The 19,869-nt window shown below is 41.6% G+C and overlaps 1 protein-coding gene and 1 long non-coding RNA gene across 2 annotated transcripts; both read left to right on the top strand.

Annotated features, from left to right (window-relative positions):
* The first annotated feature begins 6,802 nt into the window (after positions 1 to 6,802).
* LOC119896583 (DELTA-sagatoxin-Srs1a-like) lies at positions 6,803 to 10,053 on the top strand. Its single transcript, XM_038710069.1, has 3 exons — positions 6,803 to 6,957; positions 8,664 to 8,740; positions 8,999 to 10,053. Exons 2-3 carry the CDS (start codon positions 8,676 to 8,678, stop codon positions 9,480 to 9,482), a joined length of 549 nt encoding a protein of 182 aa, XP_038565997.1. The 5' UTR covers positions 6,803 to 6,957; positions 8,664 to 8,675; the 3' UTR covers positions 9,483 to 10,053.
* Positions 10,054 to 14,661: 4,608 nt separating this feature from the next.
* Positions 14,662 to 18,309, top strand: LOC119896584. The gene is made up of 3 exons (XR_005443249.1): positions 14,662 to 14,954; positions 17,252 to 17,324; positions 17,533 to 18,309. It is a non-coding gene; the product is annotated as an uncharacterized LOC119896584 (long non-coding RNA).
* The last annotated feature ends 1,560 nt before the right edge of the window (positions 18,310 to 19,869 follow it).

Here is a 19,869-nt window from a genome sequence, read left to right as displayed (position 1 = left end):
TGAAAAGTTTTACGAAGCTTAGAGCAAACCTTTCAGTTCAGACACAGCTGCTGCTGCACTTACATAGGAGCTTTAGAGTTTCATCTTTCAGCATTTAGAACCGAGGAGGAAGAATCTGAAAGTTCAGAAGATGATGGAAAAGAGTCCAGCAATCCAAAATAGAGAAAACACTAAAACAAAGAGACCAGGAGAACACGAAGCTCCAGAGGGAAACATAGACATTCAAGACACTACACCAACGACTGAAGATAGACTTCAAAATGAAAACAGAGAAGACCTCAGGAACTGTCAAAGAGTCTCTTCATGGCTCCAAACAAGTCTCAGGGAGACCTGTGTCCATCCTGGGGCTCTCCGAGGGTCATACTGAAGAGACCAGAGGACATCAGCAAAGACAAAGCACACAACCAACCCCAGAAGAAAGAGACTGGCAGACTGACAGAGGAAGACGAAGGAGAAAGAAGATGAGGACACAACTGGAGGTGACATAAACACGAGGACTGACCTGCAGAGAAAGACGAAGGAGAAAGAGAATAAAAAAAAGAACATAAAACCAAAGTCAGCTCTCGAGCCCAACATTGCTTTGTAGCTTCTGTTAGGAATGTGGTTTTTGTGTTTGTATGTTTTTGTGTTCATGTTTTTGGTCCTGTGTTTCTCTGTGTTGTCTTGTTCAGTTAGTTCCTAGTCCTGTACGTTAGTTAATATCTTTTGTGTTTACTCCTGGTCTTGTGTTCCCTGTTTAGTCTTGTGTGTTCCCTTTTTCATTTACTGGTTCTGTTTAGCTCTGCATCTCAGCCCTCTGTCGCATTCTTGGTTATTCACACATGTCTGCTTGTCTAAGTGTTCTCTCTGTTACCCCCTGCTGCCTCTCTGCCTCGTTAGCCTCATGTCTGTCACCTGTGTTGCTCCCGACCTGCTCGTTATCCCTGGTATATATGTGGTCTTTCTGTTCAGCTCTTGTCCGGTCATCATTCGGGTTCCCCCCTGTCTGTCGGGTCTCTCTTCTACCAACAAATCAGAGGAAATCGGACAAAAAAAAAAAAGCATACAAGAACCCCTGGATGAAAGAGCAAGGCGAAAGAGGAGACGAGGACACAGAAGGACAAATCGCAGAGAAAGACAAAGGAGATAATATACCACGAGAGCAGAGTCTGCGAGGCAGCTCTTCAGCCCAAGAAGGCTTCGCAACCCCCCAAAATATTGGTCCCCACCAAAAAATGTACTAAAAAGAAAGAGGCCCTAGACCTCAAGAGAGAGTAAGAGAAGATGACTCTAGTGAGAAGTGCTGTGATTTTAGGTCGTTTAACAGTTTCTTAGCTTATTATCTTTAGTTATTGTCTTTCTGTTTCTATCCTGAGCTTCAGGTCGCAGCACTGAGGATTACTGAAATCCCTTCTTGTAAATAAACAGAAACCTGATGACCTTTATTAAAATTATTGTATGTTCTTTTCTTTCATTTCTGGGGACTCGTTGGACAAACTTGATCAGAAAATTGAGCTCAATCAAGGTATATGGGTCACGTTAGCTGGTGAAGTCATGTGCAAATGGATACAACTTTGATGACATTAGCAACTGCTCACCGTTAGCCGCCAAGCTAACGTGACTCTCTGCGTGACTTCCTGTTGTGATTTTTTAATTTTTTTTTTTTTTACTCGACACCACCTGAATCTCGTTTGGTCTGACAGGCTTCAGCACATAAACCTTTATTGTTGTTTGTATCCTTATGTTGGAGGTTATGTTTTGTGGTGTTAGTGGACCGGATGTCGTTAGCTGCCGTGTTGTCGCTGCAGTCTGAGAGGCTCGGGAACGCGCTCAGAGCTGAATCCGACCTGGTGTCTCACATTAAAGGCAGAATAGTGGCTGATGCAAGCAACAAAGCAAACAGGCGTGTGCTTCAGTTCTAAGTTTGAGACCATTGACAATAAGGAAGGAAATTTGATTTATTAAGTGATTTCATTGAAAAACTCCATTACAAATAGCCTTGAAATTTATGTTTTTCAAACTTACTTGTTTCAGTTAAAATAGAAGATGTTGCCAGCAGTGGGATCTGTGCTCCTCGTTCACATCTTGACATCATTCTACAAGTAGTTTAAGAAAGGTCTGAATTCATAGTATAAAGCTGCGTTTCCACCAAAAGTCCCCAGATCTCTTTCCAAGGAACTAAAAGGTTCTTTCAGCCCACTGTGTGTGTTTCCTCCGCAGTCTAAAGACGAATGCGAAGATTAGGCTAATTAACCAGCTGACGTTAGCCGTCAAGCTAACGTAGGCTGTAGGCCTGCACGCCATACAAAGCCGTGCACAGGCAGCATTATTTGTAACCACAAGCAACATTTATGATGACCATCTGATTTGACTGGAACATAATGACAAACTACAGGCTGTGCTTGACCATTAAAGCTCTTTTTTTGTGTGGTAGTATGATGAAGAGACACGTGATAAAGTTTGTTACACATTTAATAACAAACGGGATAAAACCATCAAAAGTTCTTAAAACAGCTCCAGCACAGAGAAAACAAAAATAAAATTGCGACAGTTTGGAAGTTTAATAAAAAATTTCCAGCGACAAGAGCTGCAGATCAGCTGCAGCCTCACGTCTGTCGCCTGAGCGTCGTAATGAGCTGCGCCCGCATGGTCTTCATTTAAGTTGATCGTGTTATCAAAGGTCGAATCATTTTATTGACAGGTATGAGCCTACATATAATTACGCAGGTCCAGACCTGTGAGCTCATAGCTGGTTTGTCAGTAGAACATCCAGCCTGAAGTTTTTCTCTCCGCTGTTCTGACAGCTTTTACTGAGATTGTATCACAATCTGCATTCACGGAGACGACCGTGGATTAGAGGAAATAAATATCGTGCGGTGAAGAGGATCAGGTTTGATCTCCAAAAAGCAAAACAATGGAAAGTGAAAGGCCTGATTATTCACCAGCAATTATAGAAATTACACAGAAAAAAGTCTGGTGAAGATTCAACAACTGCAAATGTGGTTTCCCCACATGGTGGACGTTCAGTATGAGGCAAATGCAACAGGTTTTTAATCAGAGGAAACGTAGACTTCAAAAAATAATAATATAAATATATAAAATTGGGACTTGAAGAATAAAAAAAAATTAAAACAGTGGTTTGTTTGAATTTTAAACAGTTTCTGTAACACGTGTTCAGACACAACGCGGCCTTGCTGAATTACTCGGAAACGGGACAAATGCTAAATTTACATGTAAGATTTTGACATTTATAACCCTCAGAAGACAATCCAAAAATTTGTACTATGATCCACAAGTATTTCACTGTCCACAAAAATAACAGAGTGATGTGTTCACACGACTGATCACTTGCTGACAATTTGTGGGTCACGTTACATTTGTGAGTTTCCTTTCATACATTTGTGGAATTTTGTGTGCCACAGAAATCAAATCTCTCTCTACCCACAGACATATTGGAACTGAAAACTATTGTTTGTTTTTTCTGCAAATGATTCTAATTTTCGACCTTAACATGCTTGAAAACTCAAAACTGTGCACACACTTCCGGCAGGGCGAAGAATTTTTGGGTGTGGCAAAATTGCTCGCAACAGTATGTTGTAGTAACATGTATGATGTCTAGACGTACCAAAAAGACTCTTGGAGCGACACTGAACAGGAAGTTGCCATTATGAATTTAATGGTGGTTTTATGTCACGATCCAGTCTGCCATGTCTTGTTTTGTACCTTTTTGTGTTTAGTCGGCTTTATTATCTGTTATTTTTGTTCCATGTCCTTAGTTCTGGTCTTTGCGCTTGGTTCTAGTGTTCTAGTCTCTTCTGTACTGTGTTCTTGTTCAGGTTCTGGTTCTTGGTAACGTGTGTGTGTCTTGTCTGTTACCCCAGTGATCCCTCTGCATGTCTGTCTCTGTTTTCCCTGCCTGTGTTGCTCCCGCCCTGCTCGTTAGAGAGAGAGAGAGAGAGAGAGAGAGAGTGAGTGAGTGAGTCTTGGTGTTTCTGTCTCGTCTTTTTCAGGTCATTGTCTGCTGTCTCCCTGAGTTGCTGTGTGATTGCTTGTTGTCTGCCCTTTCGTGGTGTCTCCCTGTTTTCCTGCACCATTTGGATTTCGGTTTGGACAACCTCTGTTTTGGACTCTGTATCAGCCACTCAAACCTGTGCTCGTCTTTAGTTGTTTAAATAAATCACTGAACTGTACCTGCCAGCTTCGAGTCCTGCATTTGGGTTCCACAACTTGCCTCCACACCACCCACCGTGACACGCTCACTACTTTCCTCCTCCTAGGGATTTCTTTTCACTGTGCAGTCCAAACCCATCAACGATTAAAAGTAGTACAGATGGTGAGTTTTCGTCCTAGAGTGTGTCATGGCGTTGAAAATTAACAACACGACATGAAACAGAAAGTTGTTGGAACTTAAGTGTATATGCTCATATCCACTCCTTCCGCACATAAAAGGTTGAGAGAGTCAGCAATTCCTGGGCACACAAATTTCTCAGGACCTCAAATGGACCATTAACATCACCACGCTTGTGAAAAAGGCTCAGCAGCGCCTCTCTTTTCTAAGGGCACTGAAGAAGGTGAACCTGTTGATTTCCTTTTACAGACGTTCTGTTGAAAGCGTCTTCTCTCACAACGTTCTGCTGTGGTTCACAAGCTGAACAGAGGCCGACAAAAAGGCACTACAGAGAGTTATTAGATCAACTCAGAACATCACCAACACACAGCTGCCCTTTCTCCCAGACAGATATAGATCCCAATGTCACTGCTGAGCCACAGTAATCATCCAGGACTCATCCTACCCAGGCAGCCACATCTACACTACTCCGTCTTTGTTTGAAGACGTTGTTTAAAACAAATACGATCTCCGGCCACAGCAGCGTTTTAGCTGCGTATCAGAGTTGATCTGCATCTAGTGTCCGTTCACGTACACTGGGCATGAGTGTGCCGGTGTAAACCTGACGCAGATGGTCTTCTGTAGTTTTGGAGAAAGAATAAAGTACTGCAGACGAAGGACCACACCAGGTTTCATTTTGCATGGACCAATAACGAGCTGGGACTGTTACTGAATGTAACACGGGAGTTAAAAGCGGCTGTGGAGGCGGACAACAGACTGGGAGTCGTCGTAAAGTAAACGGTGACATGCACAGTACAGGAGTTGTTTGGACGGTACAAAATATTTTTATCAAAATACTAAATCAAAAACTCTGTCAGTAGCATCGTGTTTCTAATTTGCATGACCTATGAGACCCAGTCAGAGAGCTGAGCGTGAGCGTCATCGTTTCGAAACCTCGAAACCTGATCCAGATTGAGCGTTTCCACATTAAAAGACTCGAGCACTGAATACGTGGTCGTTCCACCTCACTTTAAAACTTCGTCACTTCAAAAATTAGATTAATTTAATTAACACACTCAAGTGTTCCAAACATTTTTCTAACTTAATGAAAAACAACGAATCGCAAAATCCATTCATGCCATAAAATGTGCTTAAATAGTGGCTGAATCTCAACATTCAGGCTGCTGGAAACTCGCCTCATTACCTGCGCCCACACCGCAAACGCTGGGGCGGAACATGACCAGTCTCTGTAGCAGGCCTATAAGAAAGCTACTAACCTAAAATAAATAGCCCACGTTCATATTCAAATTTAGTATTTTAATAGCCTATCACTGCGAAACTGCTCATAATATTCAGCCTCCCATAAGAAATATCAAACCCAAGTATTTTAACGGATTTCCTACAGATGGTGACGTCATTTTCCAAGAGAGCTGATTGGTCAGTAGGCGGCGTTTTTGTAGAGTTAATCTCTTATGCTGAACGGCTAACCTGCTCCGGAGCAGGTCCTGGATAAGCTCAAATCCTGCTTCATGGTGCAGGCCTCTGTTCCCTGGTTTGATCTGGTCTGTCTGTTTGAACACTGTACTCTGCGTTACTGAGGAGAAGTATTAATACACACCACCTGATAAAACACGTTTGTTCATCCTGACTTGTTCCTCTGCAGCTGAAATGCAGTTATTCTGAACACAACAGCACCACGTTCACACAGCGAGCCCTGCAGCCCGGCTGGGATTTTAATTAACGGAACAGTTTCTGGGATGGAGCCATCTGTAGGCTACAGCTGAATTCTCCTAATTCACGTGTCTACAGAGTGGGCCCACTGAGCCTGGGTGGGGGTAGCAGAGAAAGAAAATCCTAGATGAAAGTGTCAAATTTACAAGAACAAAAACCAGAAATTTCCTGAAATTAAAGACACAAAAAATCTAAATCACTCTGCTGTTTCCTTCTGAATACGCCCAATGTACAGCAAAGTGTCTGAGGTGCATGATAGTGATTGTGGGCTAAACTCACGAGTATTTCCTCACTGCTAAATCTGACTTTGAAGTCGTGTGTGTGTATTTCCTCACTGCTAAATCTGACTTTGAAGTCGTGTGTGTGTGACGTTGCAAGGTGAAGAGATGTGGTTGCTTGAAAAATAAAACACTGAGTGTTTCTCTCAAATGTATGAACACAATGTCAGAATATTCAAGTTTTAAGCTGTAGATTTGTGATTATTAGTTTCTTGTAAATCTACCACGGTAATCTTGGAAATTCTTTCCCCCTCTCCCCTGGCTCTTTATTTTTTATTATTTATGTGCAGTTCTTTTACTACAAATACATTAGAGATTAGTGTAAAATAAGAACACCAATGATAATTACAAATTTACTCCACGCGATGACAACAAGCCTCCCCGCCTCTGTCGGCTTGCCACAATATCACATTTAGCCATCAACGCGTCACATCCTGACTCTGTCCGTTGTAAAGGAAGACCTCTGTTTCTGAGAAATGTGGGAGGGTTCCTGGCTGTTATGATCACTGTAGTTCCTCTTTCACTTTGGACGACCAGTAAATATCAGCCAGCCGACAGCATCAGTCTCACTTCACAGCTCGGTCCTGGTCTCAGTCGGATCACTGAGGAAGATCAACCAGAGACTCTGAGGCTCCACAGCAGGTAGGACGTTCTGCTCACTGAGAGGCTGTCCAGCAGCAAGACGGACTCATGAGCTTCATTTTCATCAGTTCACCCCTGATCCTCCTCCTTCCTGCTGCTGCACTCAGCTCTGGATGGAAACCTTTCAGACACTAACACATTACATTTACTCTGGTAAATGACTCTGGTCTTAGTCTGTTTTATTTTAACAGCGAAAACAGACTGAGACCAGAGTCTCTTTTCAGGCTGTGCCCTGTGTACACAAGTTAACATGTAGAGTAGTCACACAAACAAGTGAATTTATAAAAAGTACTTAGAACATACAAAACGTAATCAAAATATACAAGAGCAGGAAGTACAATTCAATGAAAGCAATTGCAAACAACTTAATGATTCTCCATAAAATTTCAAAACTGGGTAAGCAACACCAGACTGTTTGGTCTGCAGTCCTACCCAACTCCATGGAGACTGTTGGGGTCTGTAAGGTATCAACATCTTTGATCTTGTGTTTATGTTTATATCCCTAGTGGAAATTAGTCATGATATACAGAGAGAGGTCCATCCTACGTGTTATATAAAATACAATGTGTGTTCTCTAACAGTCACTGGAGATATGCTTGAGTGCACTGTGGTAATTAACATCCAGTGGTTTTACTGTGGTAGCTGGAGCATGCATGTAGAAAATAGACTGACATAAAACTAGTGTAAAACTGCGGGGGAACTCCAGAGTTGTCAATTACTAAGCTTGTCTATCAAACACGAGAGGGGTCACTTGGTCTTATTTTCGTTGGCCAACTTTTGAATTGAACCTCAGTATTTTTTGAGGTTTTTTATGAGATGGACTCCCAGGAGATTTGACCTGAGATAAGGACTCATTAACTGGTGGTTGAACTGTGGGTTTTGTATTGAACACTTACTGTATAATACAGTTCACACTGGTAAACTTTGTTTTTCTTGTGGTCTGTAGGTAGTGTCACAACCTGGCTCAAGGGTCATGACAAAAGAGGGAACGAGGCAGCATAAATGATCAAAAGTAATGTTTAGTTCACTCTTTTGTTAAATAAATCACAAAGTCCCAAAAGCTCGCAGACAGTATTGCAGATAAGTTATTAATTGGACGCTGCAGCTGACCAGACTGATCTGATACATCATGACATTCACGTTTCATACCCGAGTGAGGCAGATAACATTAAACTCAAGTGTTTAACTGCCACGTTTTATATTTAGAAAAAAAAAATGTATTTTTTGAAAATTAAACCATGTAAACCTGTTCTGGTACAAGCTCTAAATAGGATTATGAAACTGAAAATGAGCAGAATACCACCTCTTTAATAGTTTGGTGCTTGCACTCCAGATCCTTCAGGTTCAAATCCTGCACTGGCCATGTTGAAATGGAGCAAACCTTAACAATTATGTTTTAACTGAGTAACACTGTGGCATATGATTATTTTACCTGTGTGCAGCGCGAAAGGAGTAGCGGTAGCAGCCACAGCTAACAGCTCTCACGTGCACTTTCATAAATTTTATTATTAACCAAAAAGCTAATATAATTTAGGATATTTAATGAGCCTGGATTTGGTAATTGACTTTAAATCTTTCCTTGTTGAACAGTGGTGCCAGCAGGAGAATTCAACTCTAAGTTATACACTATTATTAAATAATAATAAAAATAACTTATTTAACATTAAGTCTGAACAGTCCGTCTCCTGCTCCGTCTCCCTCTGCAGGTTCAAGACATCATGGGAAACCGTCAGTGCACTGTTGAGATTGAGAATAATTCTCAATACAACTTCTGTAACCCGCAGTGAGTCTGCTTTGTTTGTCTCTGGATGTCTTTAAACCTTTGTTAGCTCTATGAAAAGGGAAACATGCAGCTGATATCAGTCCTCTCATATAAACATTTAACGGTTTCCACCTGCTTCCAGTGTTTGTGCGAAGCTAGGCTAAGATACATGCTGGACTGATCTTAGTTCTTAATTCTGTAAAATGAATCTGATATCAATTTGAAACTTTGCCTTTCAGTTTCATAGTCTTGAAGGCTCATACCTGTCTGTCTCCCCAGTGTGTACACGCTCAGTGGATACCATAAGGATTTGCCACTAACTATTGGTCCCTCTGAATCTCGCTGCGGTCAGTTCCTCAAGACGTCTGGTACAGCACGTGGAGCTGTTGGAGTCTTCACTTACGATCTACAGATTAAATCTACAGAAAGAGATGTTGGAAAAATGGCAGTCATGTTCTCCGTTCCTTATGACTACAACATCTACTCTAACTGGTACGCAGTGGGAGTCTTTGATATGAGGATTAAGTGTGATCACAGCCTGTTTAACGACATGTATTACAACCCAGAAAGAGGGTTTTTCAGAGCTAAAGCTAAAGACAGTCTGACTTACAGAAGCAAAGCAGTTACCATCAGAGCCACCATGTCAGACAGTTGCAAACCTGTCATCAAGATCCAGGTGTCTCCAGGTTCTAAGCAACATAATTCCTACATGGCAGAAAGTTATATTCACTTTCATTCTCGCACTTTTCGTTTTCAACATTAGTTTGTTTTACATCTGCTGTCTGTTTAAGTGCAACTGCATTTTCCCCCTTGTTTTGTAAAACAGAATGTTTTATATTTTAGCACAGCATGTTTCCAGTTTTTTAGTTTTCAAATGGAACAACACAAGCAGAAATATTTGGCTAATTATCAGCATTTTTTTTTCTGCAATAAGAGGTGGCTGTTCTGAATCACTCTGAAACGCCCACAGAAGACGATCCACAAATGATCCACAAATATGTATATTTACATTTGTGTAATGTCCACAAAAATACAGTGACGTGTTCACACAAAACAGTTTTTGCTCATTGTTGATGACTTCCTGACAATTTGTGGGTCACGTTCCATTTGTGACTTCCCTTTTACACATTTGTTGAATTTTGTGTGTCACAGAAACATAAAATGTCTGTGGCACTGTATCATGTACAGACTTACCAAAAGGCATCTGAGCGATGCCCAACGCCGAACAGGAAGTTGTTGTAACTTCAGTGTTCAAATTTAATATGTTTGTGATCTGATGAGCTTTTTATCAGCAGGGCAGGCCTGCAAAATAAAGATGTAAATGTTTTGCAACATTTCAAACAAACATTTATTTCTATAGCGCTTTACAACAACCGGTATCCAAAGTGCTTCACATCATAGAATAATAAAACAGAAAAGTTAAAAAGAAACAAGAAAAACGAAATTGTCACACCACTACAGCGTATTAAAAGCCGTTCTAAACAGGTGGGTTTTAAGTTTAGACCTAAAATAGTTTCATCTGCAATTGTGCAAATATAAGGGGGTAGCTTGTTCCAGAGTCTCGGAGCAGCAACTCCAAACGCCTGATCACCCCATCGCTTATACTTCGACCTTGGGACTTCTAAAACCAATTGGTTTGAAGACCGTAACGACCGTCTGTGCTCACGCAGGGTTAAAATTTCAGTTCAGTACTCCGGGGCCAGGCCATTTAGGGCCTTAAAAACGAATAGCAAAATCTTAAAATTTATTCTATACTGCACTGGGAGCCAATGTAAAATGTAAAGGACGGGAGTAATGTGAGCATGCCTAGATGTATTTGTTAAAAACCGAGCAGCAGCATTTTGCACAAGTTGCACTGTGTCACACTGGAAAAAACTCATTGACAACATTTCTGATTTGCATGTCAAATTTCATGTTGCAATCAAAAGTAACCCCCAAATTTCTGACAGCAGGCTTAAGGTATGGAGCCAGAGCCCCCAAATTCACCGCTGAACCATCTGGGTTAGTGAAGATGATACACTCAGTTTTTGCTTTGTTTAAATTAAGAAAATTTTGTGACAACCACAACTTAATATCATTAATACAATACATAAGTAGGGAGCCTAGTGCGACACTAACATTCGGTTTTAAAGGCAAATAAATCTGCAAATCATCGGAATAACAGTGAAAGGACAGGTTGTGCTTTCCTATAATACTTCCTAACGGCAACATATATAAAGAAAACAAGATTGGGCCAAGAATTGAACCCTGGGGTACCCCACAAGAAGGAGGAGCAGCTGACGAAGAGCATTCACCAATCATAACAGAGAAGATCCTATTTGCTAAATAGGAGCTAAACCATTGAAGAGCCAAACCACGAATGCCTACATCATGCTCAAGGCGAGAGAGAAGAACTGCGTGGTCCACCAAAAGCACTAAAACAGCAGGATTCCCAGCATCCACAGACAAGGCAATGTCATTGTGTACTCTGAGCAGTGCAGACGTGATCTAAAACCGTGATCCAAATATCACAGAATTTTTCTGCATAAAGGCTTGTAGCTGTATAAAGACAACTTTTTCCAAGACCTTTGACAGAAAAGGCAGATGAGAAACTGGTCTAAAATTAAATAACACTGAAGGGTCAAGATTTGGTGTCTTAAGTAGGGGCCTGATCACAGCATGTTTAAATGCAGCTGGCACACAACCTAGACTAAGACAAGAAGTAATTAACGTGAGTAGACTCGACCCAATGGCGCTATTAAAAACTTCCTTCACTATCCTGGCTGGGACAATGTCTAACAGAGCGGAGGTGGGTTTCATGTGTTGCGCTACCTCAGAAAGCAGCGCAACATTTGGTAAATAACGGTCACAACAAAGTCTGGGTAAATTGCAATGGGTTTCAGAACAAGTGATATCTTTGGGACGTGATCAGTAGAGGGCAAATCAATCCATCCCAAAAAGAGCTGAAACCATTGCGAATGTTTGAGAGATTTATTGTAGTCTGTGTTTTACTCAGACTTGGTGTCTGTCTGCCTGTACCTGGGGCCTGAGTTCAACATACCCAGGATATGTTTGTTATCAATAACCCTAACTATCGCAATAAGCGGTACCACGAAGCTGGTTATGAACTCGGTAAACCCAGGGTTTCCCGATCCAGCCGGGAGGGCGTTCACATAAGAGGCGGAGTTAGCAGCAGATGACCAATCACAGACATGAACAAGTCCACTGACAGCAGAACGTCATTTTATGAACGAGGATTAAACTGTAACACTACAGAAATACGACAGTAGCACGTCTGCAGCTGACACACGCAGAGAGAGAAAATCACAGACAGTGTGAATGCCTACATGAACAGGTGTAGTCTAAAATATTTTGTTGATTTAAAGTGTTCTCATGAGCTGTGTGAAAATATCAGCCTTATTCTTTCAGCTCGGCTGTGTTTCCACATTAAAAGACTCGGGTCGTTCTCCCTCACTTTAAAAAAAACAAACAAAAACTTGTGGTCACTTCAAAAATTAGATTAATTTATTTAACACACTCAAGTGTCCGAACATTGTTCTAAATTAACTTCATAAAGCATTGAAATGAAAAATAGTGGTTGAAAGACTGAATCTCAACATTTAGGCTGCTGAAACTCACCGTCCCGCCTTTTGAGCCCACATCGCAAAGCTGGGGCGGAACTTGACTACAGTCTCTGTAGAAAGCTATACTAACCTAGATAAATAGCCTACATTCATATTAAAATTCAGTATCCCTACCAAACTGCTCATAATATTCAGCCTTACATAAGAAAAATAAAACCTATTTATTTTAACGGCTGCGTCAGTCTGTGTGAAACAAACTGGGAGCAAATAAAAAAATATTCAACACATTTCAAAGCAGTAAGTGGGCTGATCCTGCTGTAAAAACCTGTAGGCAACAATAGCCTGAGGCTTTTAATCAGTCTCTGTAGGATTATATCGCTATAGTCAAGAGTTTCTCCACATCACCGCTGCAAACATAAAGCAGCCTGTTGGATAAAACAGTCTGTGGGATTTTCCTACAGATGCTGAGGTCATTTTCCAAGAGAGCTCACTGGTCAGTAGGCGTTTCTCACAGAGTTGATCTCTTATCTGGAACAGAACGGTTAGCCGTTCAGCATAAGTTACCATAGAGATCTACCCCGGTAAGAAGTGAACCACCGTCGTGGTGCTGAAAACTCTGAAGTTACCTAGATAAGCTCAAATCCTGCTTTGTGGTACAGGCCCCAGGTTTCCGTTTCTCCTCGCGTGGTTGATCCTGTGTTTAACCCGTTCGAGTGTGGTACTGCTGGGATATTTGTTGCATTTAAGCCTGCTTTTATATTTTGGTTTCTTTATGGAATTATCTGTTTGGAGTTCACCTCAGCTTTTGGATTTGTGTAGACTCAGACACTCTCAGTAAGTGTGCTTGCTTTGTATTCAATCAATTTTGAGAACTGAACCTGCCTGTTCCTGTATCTGATCCTGAACTTGTTTTTTCAACACAAGATCCAAAATGATGCTTGACAGCCAAGAATGTAGTGATTTGAACAGAAGAAGCTGAGAAATAATCCTCATATTAAAACAAAAACAGATCTTTCTACAGGAAATGAAGAGCGGAAATGGCTTCCCTCAAAGCAGCTCAACAGGAAGTATCTGCACACTAATGCAGGTAGAGACAGACGCCTCTTTCACTACAGGCTGTGCCACAGTTTGCCACACCAGATGACTGTAAGCCTGCATGGCAACAAGCTGGCTGTAACTTCACAGATGGTGTATGGACTGTTCCTAATGATAAACCTGCCCAGACATTTTATCCCACGCTAGGCAAAGTTGAAACATGGGTTAGACCACAAGTCAAGAGGGATGATGATCATTGGTTCACAAAGGGATTCACAACATACACTCAAAAGGTTTGTCAAACATGCTCAATATGCCTGACACACAACAAGGAGAGAAAAAAAACCTTCAATGATGCAGTTTCTGCCTTTTCTGCTTCAATGTATGGCGATCGTCTTTATGAATATAAAGAGCAAGGTTGAAATTCTACCATCTGAGCTCAGCGCGAGAGCGGGTCCACTTGATTACGGTCACGACGTACGCACCAAGTCGACATTATGGATCGGTGGTGGCGTGACAGCGTGCGAGTCACACGCTCAATCCCTGAGAGTTGGTATGGGTTGACGGACAAGGATAGAAGCAGCAAGAAAAGTTAGGATGTTGAAATACCTGACATGAAACCAGGTGATGACTGCACTGATGATTGGGATAATGAAAACCTGCTGCTCACTACTTATTAGAAATTTCTGTGTTCTACTAAAACAGCAACAGCTTTTCTGCCATTACAATAACTTATGTGTTTTGTAATGCTGTATATACTTTAGTGATTAAAGAATTATCAAAAGGGAGGAGTGTAATGTCAAGCAACAACTATGTCCCATTTTAATGTGTTTGTTACTCTATATAATGTTGCACTTGCTATAGTATAAGAATTTACTGCCATTTGCCTCATTTAATCATGAGTTCATAGCTTCTTATTCCAGTGTTGATCATTTGTGTCTCTCTGTTCCGTTAAGTTGGAAGGCATCAGGGAAGATCAGGGGTTTAGGGCCCAAATGCAGACACTGAAGTGGATCTGGTAACAAGTGAAACTGCAGTGAAGGTGGCTGATCAACCAAAACACACCAGCAAACAGAAACCGAAAACAGAAATCCAAAAACATCCAGATGAGAACAAAGGTAAGAAACACGAAGTGAAGGCAGTCTAATATTGACCGAGCAATCAACAGGAGAGACTGGAGGGAAGCCAACAATGACGCAGCGCTGGGTGAAGGGAGCGACACCACTTAAATACAACAGGAGGGGAGAACCTAATGACGCACAGGTGGAACCACTAGACAATCAGTGAGGACACCAACAGCGGCAGGAAAACTAAAAGTGAAACAGGAAACAAGAAACACAGAACCAAACCGAACCAGAACCGTGACATCTCAGATACTGTCCATCAACATCACTGGGCTGGTTCTGCTCTGGTCCTGCTGACTACACTAGTGGACTGGCCATTGGGAGCACCGGGAGATTTCACAGTGGCCTGTCAGCCTGAGCAGAGGCAGCGATAATATAGCAAACAGGAGAATCTGTGTATCCACCGAGTCCACGTCTCTCTTTCTCTGCCAAATATGTGTTTATTTTTGTTTGCTTGCTTTCTGGACACCAGAGAGTGAACACTGGAATCAACAGGTTTATTGTAGGCTATAGGTGAGCTTTTACGACTTTTTACTTACTTTTATTGTTAATGTTTATGATGATTGAAGCTGGAACGTTTGAGCAAACTGTATTTCTCAGTCTCGTTTTTAAAAGTGTTGTCAAATGTTTTTTTTGTGTCTAGCCTTGTATATTTCTATGTGCTATGACTGGTTTACATTATTTCTCGGGAGTTATTGAGGATGCACCCAGAGCCCTAGCATACCTTGAAAACTCAGTGTTCAGACACTTGTTGGTCAGTCCCAGATGTTTGTATTTTCTTCACAGATGAACATTGTGGAAATCTAGACCTAGTTTGGTACCTGTTACAGCAACAGATAGGGTTAGTCCACAAATTAAACAGTCTGGTGGGTTTTATAATTCCCGTGCCGGTGCGCCTTTCAGACCCCTTCAGGTGCTCAGATGTTTCTTGTCTCTCTCATTCCTCTTTTTATATGACAGATACACAAGAGGTTTGTTTACAGACGGTTCGTGTGCTTTAAGATTGCTGGGGGGTGACAGCACTTGTTTCCACTTCCTGTCTGAAGCACCTGTAATTCTGCTATTCAGCCTACTGAACAATAAAAAGAGCTTGTGTAGACGCAATACTTCATCTCACATCCTGCAGACTGTTCTGCACTCTGGATCTCGTCTGATCATTCTGAATCAAACATTAAAAGGACATTCTGATTGGACTTGTCCAGAACTTTTGTTCCCCCTGGTTCTAGCGTACTGCGCTCACCCTTAGTTAAGGCTCTGGTCCTCCTTCCTACCCCCAGACCCTCTTCTTCATTTGTCCCCTCTGTTTAAACTAAACCAGTGTTCTTGCTTTCCAGGAAATTTACCCATAAAAGTTCTACAATGCAAACAGTATCTGAGTTAACACACAGTTTATGAAGGGACACATTCCCAGATAGCAGGTTAGGTTTGATGACTCGGCTGTTCATTTATAATGCTAAAATTGTGAGTTTGGCTGCTGAACTTTTTAAACAATTCCTGAGGAATGGGGAGTGATGACCCCAACCTCTGCAGTGGACTTTAGTATTGGGCATGGAGGCGGCATCAGTAAAGGAAGAGATCTACAAGTAACAACATTTAAGACCTATTAACGCATTCGGCATCCATGGTTTAAATACCTAGGGGAAGTAATTAGAGTTAACAAATCAAGTTGTGCATGTTAGAGGTTAGGGGTGGAGGTACTGTAAGAAGTGTTCTCTGAAGAGATGGGACGTCAGTGAGGCAGACCGCCTGGCCCACAGACTGAGAGAATGGGGTAATAAGAAGATGCATGGGGGGGCCCAGAAGGAGATTCTGAATATTGACTGTGTGGAGTTCAGGAGTTATTATTTTGTTGGTGCTTTTTTTCACCACCAAAAGGGGGAAATTTGTGGAATATCGCCAGCTGAACTTCACAGAATCTGTACACATAAATGTTCACATATAGTTTAAAATCAGTTTAGTATCTGACACAGCAGGTCATTCGAGGACAGAGAACTTTTTTTAAACTAGGTTGTTTGAAAACAGGAGTGCACGGCAGTAAGTGGACCCTCTTTCCAGAATGTTCCACGGCAGGAAATCGGAGAATAACAGGAAAGAGCTCTGAGAGTTGCCAAAAACATTATATCATAAGGGACAATGGGTAAAGCTGTGTTTTTTACCTAACAAAGAGTCTAGTTACTGCACAGTTTGTCTGCCATTTTAAGACGTGGCATGTTCAGGGTTATAAAAAATCAAATGTAGGGAGAGGCAGTTAGTTCCCTCTTCGAGCGAGAGACGGGGGGAGCTCTCCAATCATCCACTGACGGGTGAAAATGCCCTTTAAAGAAGACTAAATTCTTCAATTGATATTCCTCAAAAGAGAAAACCTTTTGAAGAATATTTATATCTTCAGTCATTTTTAATCTGGAAGTGTCCTGTCCTAGTATTCTGTTATTTGATCCCTTTGTAAATATTTCACCTTTTATTATTATTTAAATAAATATCATTTTTAATCAGTCTAATCGATTATTACTTTCTCTGAGGGAAACAAAAATGTCACCACAAGTACTTTTTCATACGAGCCGCAGTCCACCATGAGCAGGCTGCGGTCCTGGACTCATTAAGTAACATTAAGTGAAAGGCTGCAGCTCGTTCAGTCAGCATCTGTCCACGCAGAAGGACAGAAAGATCAGACACATCCCGTCCGTCCTCACAAAGCTCCAGTGTTGCCTTCAGGGTGCGTCTGACAGAACAGAGACGCTGTTAGAGTCAGAACAGGCGTTTCACTTTACTCACACACACATGAAGTCTGAACAGTCTGTCTCCCTCTGCAGGTGCAACACATCATGGCAAACCGTCAGTGCACATTTGAGATTGACAACAAGAGTTCACCTTCTGTAACCCGCAGTGAGTTTGTTTCTCTTTGTGTGTTCTGACATCATGGAAACCTTTTTTAAAAGTTTATATGAGAGTATTGATATCAGCTGCAACACATCCTGGACTGCTGTCTGTACTGGATGATGTGAAATGAAACTGATGCGTTTCTGATATGTAGAAAACAGTTGACTCTCTCACAGTGTCAAAGTCTTGACGTCTCTTCTCTCTGTCTCCTCAGGGTGTTCACTTACAGTGGATCCTATGAGAAGCCGTTGTCACCAACTCTCGGCCCCTCTGAATCTGGCAGCGCTCTGTTCATCAAGACTTCGAACACAGCGTGTGGGGCTGTTGGAGTCCTCACCTATGATCTGCAGAACAAATCCACAGAGAAATGTGATGGAAAAATAGCCGTCATGTACTCCGTTCCTTATGACTACAACTTCTACTCTAACATGTACGCAGTGGGAGTCTTTGACGTGGATACAAAGTGTGATTATGACCTTTAGAAACAGATGTATTATGGGGCGGGGTCAATGTTTGTCAGAGGTAAAGCTAAAGACAGTCTGACTTACAAAGGCAAAGATGTGACCATCGGAGCCACCATGTCAGACAGTAAGACATCTGTCATCAAGGTGCACGTGTCCAACTGAAATATGAAGCTTCCTTAAACCCTTCAGACCTTCTTCCATGAACCAGTAATCTCCACTAATGGAACAGTTTTCTGTCACGTTAAGGTTTGACTTGTGCTAAAGTTACATTAGAATTTCAGATAACAGTATCCTATATAGCGTACCACTAGTGTAATATTAATTCCAGTTCCAGCAGTTTCGTTACGGTTCGTTGTTCTCGTTCATTAAATCCTCGTGCGAGAAAAAAAGCTAACTTGTCACTAATCAGAACCGTTCGTGCAGAACGAGTTCAACATTTGGAAAGTTTGCCGTAGCACCACGTCAACCTTTTTTCATGTCCCGCCTCTCTGCTCCTGCTTCCAGTGTTTATGCTGAGCTACACTGTAAAGATGAAACTGTACTTGATTTGATTGTTATTGATCATAAATGATGTTTCTCTAGCACTGCAGCTCATCTATGCAGCTTCTTTCTGAAATAAAGTCGGGCCTTAAAGCAGTCCTTCTGTCCTGGTCTCTGTCTCCAGTCACACTAGGCTGCAGCTTTACTTTAGCTTGTTGTCCTTGTTTTACTGTGTCTACTCCAAGTACACAGAGAGCTGTAGTACTGTGGTCACAGTCCTTGTATATTAAAGCTGATTCAGATTCCTGTAGGCTACACGCCTCTCCTAAGTGACCCACCGCCCCCCTAACAGATCCTCAATGTTGAGAGTCTGTTGGTCAGGGCCGGCCCTGACATTGCTGGAGCCCTAGGCGAGATTTTTACCCCCATGCCCAATCCTAAAAAGTCCACTGCAGCACTTAAATGCTCTGTATTTGTAGAGCGCCTTTCTAATCTTTTCGACCACTCAAAGCGCTTTTACACTAAACCTGCATTCACCAGTCATTCACTGAGCCTAAGTGCTCAAACAGAAACTACATTCACACACATTCATACACTGGCGGAACAGCCGCCAGGGGCAATTCGGGGTTCAGTATCTTGCCCAAGGACACTTCGACACGCAACCAGGGGGAGCCAGGGATTGAACCGCCGACCTTCCGACTAACGGCCAACCCCTGAGCCACACAGGTCATCAATCCTCTACTCACAATTGTTTTAAATGTTCAGCAGCCAAACTCACAATTTTAGCATGTATAGATGAACAGCCAAGTCAGTAATCATGGTCAATAAGGAATAAGTGTGGTCAGTATACTTGTCAACCTCATCATAGCCTAAATTTGGAGGCCACACCTCTATGCGTCCTCCATAAACTGTGTGTCAACCCAGAGACTGTTTTTTTCCCCTTATGGGGTAGATCTCTCGAAATGCAAGAGCATTTATTTAGTTTCAATGGTGGAGGGGACACAAATGAAGAGTAGGGTCTCAGGGTCCTTCCCCAGAAAATTCTTGTACTCTATGAAGATTCATCTCTAGTTTTTCTGTACTCTGAAAAAAAGATAATTTCTTGTCTTAATTGCCTTTAAAATATTGTTGTTCAGTTCTAGTCTTAATTTGCACCATCTTTTCAGGAGCAAAGCTCCAAACAACCTCTAAAAAACAATGGTTTAGAAATTTCTCATGCTTTATACATATCTCTAAGATTCAATACCTTAGACCAATCTACTTTGGATAAACTAAGGGTAAAATGGTTATTATAATTTTTTAGAGAACTGACTTTCATATAATTGAACACTGTTTTCTGAGCTTTCCTGGTACAAAAAAAAAGTCCATATTTTAAAAAGGTCAATAGACTGTGGTGTGTTCCTTTATCAACTGATACAAATCAAAGAGACAGAAATTTTTAAAAGATTTAAAAACAGGCATATTCTTTTTTTTTTTTATATATATATCTGTATTAAGGTCACCAATCATAATTACCTCCGATACTTCCTGACACACACACACACACACACACACACACACACACCCACCACCTACCCCTCAGCGTCTTTAATGGAGCTATCAAACCA

Source organism: Micropterus salmoides, unplaced genomic scaffold (assembly GCF_014851395.1).
Source record: "Micropterus salmoides isolate LMB-PRFRI ecotype aquatic unplaced genomic scaffold, ASM1485139v1 Ms_hic_scaffold_10, whole genome shotgun sequence".
NCBI lineage: Eukaryota > Metazoa > Chordata > Actinopteri > Centrarchiformes > Centrarchidae > Micropterus > Micropterus salmoides.
The sequence above is the reverse complement of the archived record's forward strand: the minus strand, read 5'-3'. Positions and strand labels throughout refer to the sequence as shown.